At 40.6% G+C, this 10,562-nt stretch overlaps 1 protein-coding gene across 1 annotated transcript in view; it reads left to right on the top strand.

Annotated features, from left to right (window-relative positions):
- Window positions 1-7,740: 7,740 nt before the first annotated feature.
- Window positions 7,741-10,562, top strand: part of gramd1a (GRAM domain containing 1A) — a 32,126-nt gene continuing 29,304 nt past the window's right edge. The window contains exon 1 of the mRNA XM_010775409.1: window positions 7,741-8,086. Within this exon, the coding sequence (XP_010773711.1) occupies window positions 8,067-8,086 (20 nt within the window). The 5' untranslated portion in view covers window positions 7,741-8,066. The remainder of the gene's footprint in view (window positions 8,087-10,562) is intronic.

Here is a 10,562-nt window from a genome sequence, read left to right as displayed (position 1 = left end):
TATCGGTGGTATAAACTATGTTTTTTTTTTTTTAAAGGTGCTGTTTTAGTACATTGCTACAGTGTCTGACATCGGTTTTGTGGGATTCTTTGTCTAGGGATTTTAGATGGAGAACCTGTGTGTTGATACAGATCCGTCCATGGGCAAATAGGCTTTCCTTTGCAACACATGGTGGTTAAAATCTCTCTTGATATCTGTTATTCTCCATTTATGATAAATCCAGAGTGGCAGTGTCAGTCAGTCCCATGCTCTCCCAGTTATTGCTATTTCTGAGTTGCTTGAAGGGAGAAACTGTTCAAATATTCAGCTAAAGTAACTTTATATTCTCCAGTCGTAGGCAAAAGAACAAAAGTAACATAAACTAGCCCACTTTAAATAAATCCTATCGATCGTCCCTCTGACGGGAAAGTATAACATTGCCAATACATCATCATCATCATTATATGATACCTCATATTCCCAGAACTGGCAGAGCACACAGTATCAAAGACCAGACAGAAATAGCTTTAGTCTCGCAGTCATTTGTTTTAGTGTAAACGTACATGATTTTATGATTTTATTTTTAGAAAAGTGGCAGTCAGATGTAGGCCAGCCTTTTGAATGCAAAGTTTCTGCTCTTGTCACTCCTCAGGTAGCTACTTCCAGACACATATCTGTCTTGGTCTGAGACTTCAACTCTTGCTAAGACGAGTCTGATTATGAAAAAGGCAAGCTTGAAGTCTACCAAACAAGAGAGAAGAGCAAACGGTTTTCTGAAGAAAGAAAGTGACGCCGGACAATTCAAGAAATGCAGAAAAGCGAAAAGGGATAATAAAGCATTTATTCACTCCCTACAAACACATACATTGGACAACCTGAAATGGAGTGCCTAAAGAACACAAACGCCTGTTAAACTATTTGACAGACTTCCTCCCAGCTTCCTGTTGCATCTATTTTTCACTGTGAAGAAACCCCTTCAGCTGAAGCTTTTTTTTTACATGAAGCCACTTACTAAAGTTCAACAGAAATACGGAAAATATTAAAAAATCTTAACTCTTGATTAATGTTTATCTAATATGGCTGAGTCAATTTGCCCAGAAGGATTGTCTGATGTTTCAACCCATCCTGTTTCTAAAAATATATCAAATGCAAGCATGCCTAGACCATCTTGGCCCGTTGTGGGTCAGTCTCAACTATAAAAATGCAACAAGCCCTTGTTGGTGCACTTCTCTTGATCGAGAAAGACAAATAAGACGACTATGTCCACACCTGTGGGACAAGAAGGCATGACTCTGGCTCATCCCATTCCCGTCCCAACACTGACTGTCCTGCCACCATCCTCCGACACAGAGTCCTGGTCTCGCTCGCCCAGCCCCAGACAGTCGCGTTCGAGCCGCTACGGTCGATCCCACCGCAGCAGGACCCGGACCAAGAAGCGAAATGAGGAAGAGCAATGCTGCACTCCTAAGCGACAATGGGGGAAAAAAAAAACTGTGATAAAGGAGCCTGTGGAGAGGGGCACCATTCCCAGGAGCCCCTCGCCCAGCTCCTCTGTGGCCACTCAGATGGAGGAGGAAGAACAAGGTCAGGAGATCCCTTCACAGGACCTCCTCCTGCCACCGTCCCGCTCCTGGTCTCGTAGTCCCTCACCCAGCCGGCGCTCCCGTTGGTCGTTCAGAAGCCTGCTCAATAGAGACTCTGACTGGGAGGGCTGCAGGTTAGTGTGCTGGATTCATCTCAAATAACCAGCCATTGATTACAGGACATTGTAATGAAAAAAGAAATACAGATTAGGAAGTTGTCTGCAGCATTCGCTTACTCCCTCGTGAGGCACAAACTAAAATGTTTTTTCCCTTCATTCATTCAGTTGGTGCTTCTCTTTGATTGTCACCACATAAGGTTCACTGACTACTACACTGTCAGCAGCACTATGCTTGACTGTCTCATGGCTATTCTATGCTTGTAGCGCTGTACAACCTCAGCTAATTTGCATTCAGGTCATATGAGGCCAGATTTGGCTGCAATGACTGATTGGAGTGAGTAGCCTCTCATTCGTGCACGTTGGTGGGTAATAAAAACGCCCTACATTTGACAGATTTATGCTTAGTTTTCAAATGCTACACAAGGTCAACTCTTTTGGAACAGGCTGGAGTTAATTATCTAATGGCTAAAACTAGTGAGCACAGATAAAACTGTTACAAGTTTATTCATGATAAGCTGTGACCTCAGATAAAAAGCAGGCAAATGCTCAGATGGTTGAATTGTAGAGATGAACAAGAAATGCCCTTGCTACCCTTTTAATTAGGAAAACACACACACATCATATTCCCTGCTATTGATTTGTATTTTCAAATAATAGTATAAGGTTTAAAGAAAGACTCTCCTTTTTAAATAAGCAAAACAGCAAGGTTATGTAAACTGTAAACAAAGAAAGTGAGACCACAGAGCTGGGTCAGTCACAAGGAGCTAGAGGCGGTGTTCATGCGCCATGAATCCTTCGTGTGAAGCATGACATCACTCTCAGCCAATGGGAGTGGGCTCTCAGTCTGATGATGTCATGTGAGTCCAATCAGAGGAGGTTCTGGGCACCACTGCAGAGGGCAAGAAGAGGGTGATTTTCTCTGGTGCTCCATATGAACAGCTGTGCCCTTGTCCTCTTCATTTACACATCATTTTATTGACCCAGTTATCTTGTTTTGCAGCTGCTGAATACTAAGGAAAGTTTATATCCACATTTTTATAATAACTATTCCAATGTTGGCTGACAGGCGCCTTTTTTCATAGTGAAAAAGGTATGTTTATAGCTAAGAGTGAATAGGGTGTGCATTTTCTTTTATGGCTTTTCTTAGTTATCGTTTACACACATATCCCAAGACATGCTGGAACATATTCAGAAAAGGGCATGTTAGGATTTACCAAACATTGTTTAAACCTAAATCATTCCCTTGATTAGGGAATACTCAAATGTATCTTTGGTTAGAGATTCCTCGTTTTACATTTCAAAATGAGGGCTGAAAGATTTAGAGGATTTATTTTTGAAGTTCGGATTTTTGGTGTCAAGACAAATTATTTTCCAAAAACGTGAACCAGACTTGAATGACTTGAGCAAATTGCTAAACTGACCCTGCACCGTCACGGCACGTTTCTTTTTCGTATTTAACAGTGGAAAGTTTCTGCCGATAAAATCAGCTGTGGGTTGCTGACTATTGGGATTCATTGGAGATTACTTGTGAACCAAAGACAATCTTAAGTGAATCTTCTCATTATTGACTTGTTCTTCTTCTTTCTTTCTTTAAAAGTTGTCGGAGAATATTATTCACTCTTGAATTTCATAATTTCAGTGTGTTGTTATTCATAAGAATTCTTCATATGACTCCTACCTTTTTAAAGAGGAAGTCAGCGATCCTGGAGGAAGATTGCTGATATTTAAACTCGACACCAAAAACAAATACCCATCTCCAGATTTACTGTCCATCTCACTCCCACTGTCATTGTTATCCATCCATGGCCTTTTCTCTGTCCTGTGCACCAACGCCCCCTGTTGCTGATTGGCTGGAATAGTTTTGTGTGGCAGTGGGCCTAGCCACTTTGTTTGTTTCTCATGTACAGAGCCAGGGCTGTTTATGAACACCAGCACACAGACAGCCTGCAGACAGTGAGGAGATATTTGCTGATTTTGATCAAAAAGTCTATTTCATTAGAAATGCTGACTCCACCTTTTTAAAGCCAGCAAGTGTCTTGCTCTGGGTCTTGATCCAGAGTTAGATTCAAGTGGCTAGGCTTGTGTGTCTGTGGCGCCTTAACCAATGAAATGCATGTCCTGTGTTTTTAGTTGTGTCTTCTGTGCCTGTCAGTTTCAACATTAGATAGTTAAGGCATTTTATTTGTGACTTCACATTTAAATCAATCAAAGTATCTGCTTGTGTGTCTACTTGCAGTACAAGGATGACATTTTCAGGTCAATATGTTTCTGTTTTTTCGAGTGCTAAATGTCTTAAGCTATATACTAAATTGTTTTTTATACAGAACACTGGTCAATGAAGGATAACTGCGTCTTCAGTTTCTGTTGTTGCTTATTTGGTGACTGACTGCACTATTTGTTCCCATCCTTTAAATGTTGGTGCTGAAAAAGTGTATTAATGACACATTTGTTGCTTTGATTTCCCTTTGAATGCCTCAGTCACAAGATGTGCAAAGGTAATGCGGCTTACACTTGGTTTGCACAACTAGCACAAATTCATTTTGAAGGTACAGCTGAAAGGGTACTTGCACCTTACGCAAAGACCTCTGTCTCGCCATGCTGATGTAAACATGTTGTGACATTGTCAAAATAATAACTTATCACATGTTAAGCTTTACAAATATGTACACTGATAAGCCTCTAGTCAGTTAACAGTCTGAAGTCCAGTAGAGTATGAAGAGTGTAGGATATGCCTTGTTTTCGGACTCGGTCATACTGATGATGACACAATGAGGGGTGCATGATATGGATTCTTTCCGCTAATTTAACTGATAATTACTTGCTGCTCATGGCCATTACTGATTATACATAACAATTGATTTCCTGAATTATAACCTGTATTTAGTGCAGACCTAGGGGTAGGAAAGCTTCTTCTTCTGGGTTTATCGACGGTAACAACTTTGAAAGTACACATCAGAGAGTGATGCTACAGTTGTTAAGTTCATGACAGCGATGTTGCTTTGAATTATTAGATGATCATGTATTGGTTATAAATATTGTTTTAAAAAAAACATGTAATGATATATATGTCCCATCATTCAGCAGAAATGTATTGACTTAAATGTTATCGGAATAAGATTTACCAATACAAATGTCCTATTTATGACAACCAAATGTATTGTATTCCTAGACACAACATTGCATCTTTTCACATACAGGGTGAACAATCAGCTCAAAGGTCAAGTGTAAAGCGGAGGTTTATATTGCAAAACTTAACATGGCTGTTGCTGTCTGGATGTACAAAACAGAACCAAAGTCTAACTCAAAGGACACAATTGCAAAGTACTGCCAGATCAACAACACAGTGACCTGCTAGCTGATTGTGATCGATTGTAATGTTGACCTCTCTTTTATCTTCTGTCACATTGTGTTCAATGCTGTTTTGGGGCTTTTTCTTGTTCACACAACAGTGTGTGTTGTAGATTGTTCATTTTGACCGTATCCTGATTTCAGACAATACTCTCGATTCCTTCACTCTTGCCGGTGAGTATCGGACACCCAGCTCCTTGGAATTTAATTTGTTAATCCTGTTTCTAGTAATGAGCATTTGAAGTCATATTTATCGTTTTGTTGAACGCTACGCAGGGGTAGACATTAAATCACTGGCCCCACCATTGTAACCACTGGCCCGGAGCATTCGTCAAAAAAAAAAAAATAGACTAATAATGAAGAAAATGAACACATTTGTTGCAATAGTAATTCATGCACTAACTACATTACTACTTGTACTACAACATTTGAATAATCAGTTCTTCCTCATGTTCCTCAATTGTTCATATTTGGTTTATTAAAATAATGATATTGTGGTCATTGTTAAAAATGTCTGCTATAATTATGAGTATTATTATTTGTATAATGCGCTTTCTGCCTTCCTGTCATTAGGAGTTAGAAATGTAATGGCTATGTAGTAGGTTAGATTAGAACCTTCATTATCCTAAACTGCTGGGACATTTCCCTATGCCAATACCTTTATATTTTCTACTCTTCACTTACTTGTCAGCATAGGTCGGCATTGATGTACAGAGCCGACAGAAGACGTTGTTTATATTGGCATCATATTGAGAGGTGCAGTGACGCGTCCTAAAACCAGGAAGTAAGCTGCTGGTTCCCTCGACAAAAAAGCAGCGGGATTTCTCCACATTGTTTTGGAAAATAGCTGGAAATAAGGTCTGTGGAAAACAAACCTGTTTGATAAATGCACGTTTTGTTCAGCCGGATAATCTCCACATGTCTACCCTACTTTTATAATTTTCGAATCATAAATCTAATCGATAGATTATAAAAGGGTTTTAGGACGCGTCACTGCACTTCTTCTTCTCATATTCCCTGTCACTCTCCTTTAACTCCTCCGGTGACTTTCTTTTATTTGAAGATTGTTTTTTGCCCGGCGCTTGGCCGGTTACCGCTGGTATTAAAAACATTTAGGTGAATAGTTAGGTGGCGCGATAGTCTGTAGTGAAGGAGCGCGCTCCCGCTCACGGGAGCCTGCTCGCGCTGCGCTCCGCAGCAAACAGCTGTTTGCTTTTCACCCAAAACGACAACCGACTCACGAAACGCTATGTTGTAACGTTAATAAACGAAACAATTTAACAAAATTGCTTGTCAAAATACCAATACCACAGGACCATTTTTTTTTTTAAAGCAATATTTTTAGTGGCCCGAGCGGGCAAGTGGAAAGTACGTTATACTGGCCCGGGGTGTCTAAATAGTGCTTCCGAGCCAGCGGGCCATTTATAATGTCGAGCCCTGCCTCACGGAACGTCCCATGTGTATGACAGAAGCTACAATCTCCCAATAAGCTCAAAGACATCGATCTGTGCCGTCAGAGAAGTCCACAGAAGTCTTGCTCTGAAATAATAGGTTTTCACTAGGACAAAGAAAATGTCTAAAGAGCAGCATCTTCACATCGTTTATACCCACTTTCTTTTCTTGCTCCTTCCTCAATGTCCACCAAGCAACTCTGCCATCATTATGGGCAGTTGGTGACCTCAGCAACACAGATTACACAGAGGGAGAGTCTGAATGGTGGAGATGTCGGCCTGGCTCAGCCCATCGTGGATTACGATGTGGACTGTAATCCAGAGGGATGGACAGAGATTGGGGGTTAAGGGATTGAGTTGGCTCTGGGCTTTGGCCAGGTGGGTTCACCACAGGCAGCCATGGTCTCTTTATTTACAATGCTAGTCATGTTTTAGCCTGTGTTTTTCCTGGGCCTCAGTCTGATATTGAAAGGTAATAATCCCAAATAGTTAACAACCTAATGACATCCATTTGATATGTTCTTACTATGTTTGTTTGGAACGTGTAGATTGAATAAGGGTTGTACAATTTTGATTTATAGGTATCTGTTGAGTATTTTATTGATTAAAGGCTTGGTCTATAAAATGTCTGAAATAAGTCACACAGTCCCAGGACAGAGTCCCAGTGACCAAGGAGACGACTTCAAATTGCTTACTTTGACCGACCAGCAGTCCAAATTCCACAAAGACAACACATTCTCTATCATTGAGGACCAATGAGTAGTCAGAACCATTAAGTGTTTTGAACGGTTGGTTAAACATTTTATAATCCATTAATCATCATAGTATTTAGATCGTTCTGTCATGAGTATCAATCCAAGTCACTTAAAACACACAGAACCCGTATTGGAAATGCTACAGGTCCCTCAAAATTAACGGGGGAAATTATTTGCTGAAGCTTGTTTTGTTCAATAAATCTAAGTAGGCCAATCCTATTTATCTTGAACATTTCAGGATTTCATATGCTTTAAACACAAAAGAATTACATTCAAATATAACACGTTTGCACTAACTGCCTGGCCCCTTTAAATTCAGATAAAATCCTCAGTTTTGACTCTGCCTAATCATCCTTATCGGTGCCCCCCAGTCCAGCACCACCTCGATGTAAAAAAAGAAAAGAAGCAAGGCCTCACTGAACACATGGAGGCGCCTCCCCCTCCCTCCCTCCCTCCACCCTCTCCCTCCCTCCCTCCCTCCACCCTCTCCCTGGTTGCAAAGGGGATTACGGATGGACGCAGAGACTGCAGCCCGTTACTGGGTCCTCCTGCCGGCGTAGGGAGCAGCGGTCCGTCCGGTACCTTGCTGCGGGATGCAGGGGCGAAATCCACTATGAAAAACTAAACCATCCGACCGCGGGACGGTGGAAGATGGGTGCATTTCTACCCGGAGGCGAAGCGAAGGAAACAAGACAGAAGAGCGAACATACAGCCCTGTAGCGTCTGGCTTGCTTAGCTGCAAACACACACACACACGGAACACCGAATCGAAACAATAGTGAGCGACAACGTGCGTGTGTGTGTGTTTTGTGGATATTGGCTTCATCGCAAATGCCTCATGACATGTTCGAGTAAGTGACATAAACAGCGCTTGAGCGGTGATTAGCATATTATGCTATCCATTGATCTGTATGTGCTCCTCATACACCGTCCATCATGGTCCGATTTCGGTGTGGTCAACTGAGTCACAGCTCTGCAAATCCCACTGATAACATGGGTGGGACAGGCATGGTTTATGTAAAAGCACAGGTGTGCAGCTCTAGTCTGATATTAGCTGTGTAAACTTGTTGCTAGCGGTGTGTTTACGTTATTGCTGTCGGTGCACTCAACTACCTCCACCCTGTTTCCCTGACCATAGCACCCCTGCTAGTGCTTCTTAATGGAAACGAGTGTTATCATTCATTCATGTCTGACTCTTTAGTGTTGAGTTTACTGGACTGGGTTTGTTTTGGGTAGCAGAACCAGTATGCTAGCTTTCATTGATGTCAAGTAACTAAGTAGATTTACTTCAGTACAATTTTGAGGGACATGTACTTTACTTAAGTATTTCAATTGTATGCTTCTTTCTACTCTACTTCAATTCAGAAGTATATTGTGTACTTTACCTGTTCTACATGTATTGAGTTACTTTGCAGATTTGGATTAATGTTGTAAAATATATTCAACACTTAAATAGGACTTTAGTTACACCTGTACGTTCACAAGCTACCCTGCAGTAAACAAAGTAATTACATCTAGCTGCACCTTTACCAGCTTTGATAACACTATACATACATATTTATAATCAAAAAATACAATATACATTCTGAAATGGGCCAATCTGACCAAGGAGTACCTTTTTGCTTTCGGCGATTTAAGTATATTTTGATGCTAATACTTTGGTACTTTTACTTGAGACACATTTTGATTGCAGGACTTGTACTTGTATCAGATTATTCCTACACTCTGGTACTTCTACCTTTATTTAAGTACAAGATCTGAGTACTTTTTTGCACCTCTACTAGCTTTCTATTAGCTTATGTGCACTATCGCTTTGCTTGACAAATGTACAGAGGAGAGGTCAATATTACTACTCTAAAGGCTAACTAGAGGTTTGTCGACTCTCCTGAAAGTGCTGCCTGTTAGCCCTTTTACGTTTGTGCTGCTCAGGGATTTAGCCCTGGTGTGTAAACACATGCTGACACAGATTCACACCACTTGCACGCACAGCATTAAAGAACCCATTACTCTCATGTGCGTTTACCTCAAGAAAGCCTAATGCTGCTTGCCATTATGCCGATCGAATTACCAATGCTGCAATAAATAATGTATTGTCAGAGGTGGAGGAAGTACTCAGATCCTGTATTAGAACTATCAGATTGTAGGAATACTCTGTTACAAATAAAAGTACATTTATAAAAGTATTAGCACCAAAATATAATATCATATGTTCTGATTATAAATATTGATGCATTATTGTTATTAAAGCTGTTAAAGGTACAGCTAGTTTTAATTACGCTGCAGGGTAGCTAGTGAATGTTACTCCGCGTGTAACTTAAGTCTTATTTGAAGTGTTTATTATAATTCACATCCTTATTCCAAATATGCTAAAGGTCTTAAATGAATGTAGTGGAATAAAAGTAAAACAAATGTTTCCTACATTTGTAAGTTGAAATAGTATGTTACGTATGTTATGCTCTTTAAAAGGCCACTTTTCTTTCTGACATGCACATTATACAGCTCTTAAAACATTGTACTAACTGCAGTTTATTTACCTGTTTATCATCAATAATTGCTTTTAGTTATTAACACTGGATACGGACAACACAATCAGACCAACTCAACTGCCACACACTACAAAAAGAGTAAACGATGTTCAGTAAATGTTTTGAAATATAGGAGTTTTCTTAAACAATAGATTTTATTGTTATAGATATGGTGAAAACATGACCGTTTGTGTCAAAGCAGTGGTTCACAAAGAGATTGTTCGAGGTAGTTTGGTGTGTGTGGCAGTCCGGCTGAAAGGGAGAAGAATACAAAAGAAGGTTTTGGTTTAGCTTCGTAAATGAAACTAGCAATTGTAGTCTAAAAAGAGCCATTGCAGCATACTGTTGAATAAGCGAGCAGACGTGTGCATACTCAGTGTTTCCCCTATATACAAATAGTGGCGGCGCAGCACCGCTGCTGAAATATGAGCGCCGCTGCTAGGGGGCGCCAGCCAGGTATCAAAAAAAAAAAACTTTTTTTTTTCTTTACTTTTTTTTTCTTCTAAACGGTGAACCCTTTTTCATTTTTGATTGTTTGTTATGTGGATTTGTAGTATTTGTATTACTGGCATAGGCGAAACAGGCGGTCGCCTAGGGCGCCAGATCTGGGGGGCGCTGCGCTGGTAGCTCTGGGAGGGAAAAACATTTTTGACCGTTGGTGCTCATCCAAATGTTCGGCCTTGATGTAACAACATTCATAAATTAAGTAAATGGTAACAACCCTTTTCACACGGTTCACGTTAATTTGGCGTTGTACGGTGGGCGCTGTAAGTGATGAAAGTGGGGGAGCTGTTGGGGCTTA

Source organism: Notothenia coriiceps, unplaced genomic scaffold, assembly GCF_000735185.1.
Source record: "Notothenia coriiceps isolate Sejong01 unplaced genomic scaffold, NC01 NC01_scaffold00015777, whole genome shotgun sequence".
Taxonomy (NCBI): Eukaryota; Metazoa; Chordata; class Actinopteri; order Perciformes; family Nototheniidae; genus Notothenia; species Notothenia coriiceps.
The sequence above is the reverse complement of the archived record's forward strand: the minus strand, read 5'-3'. Positions and strand labels throughout refer to the sequence as shown.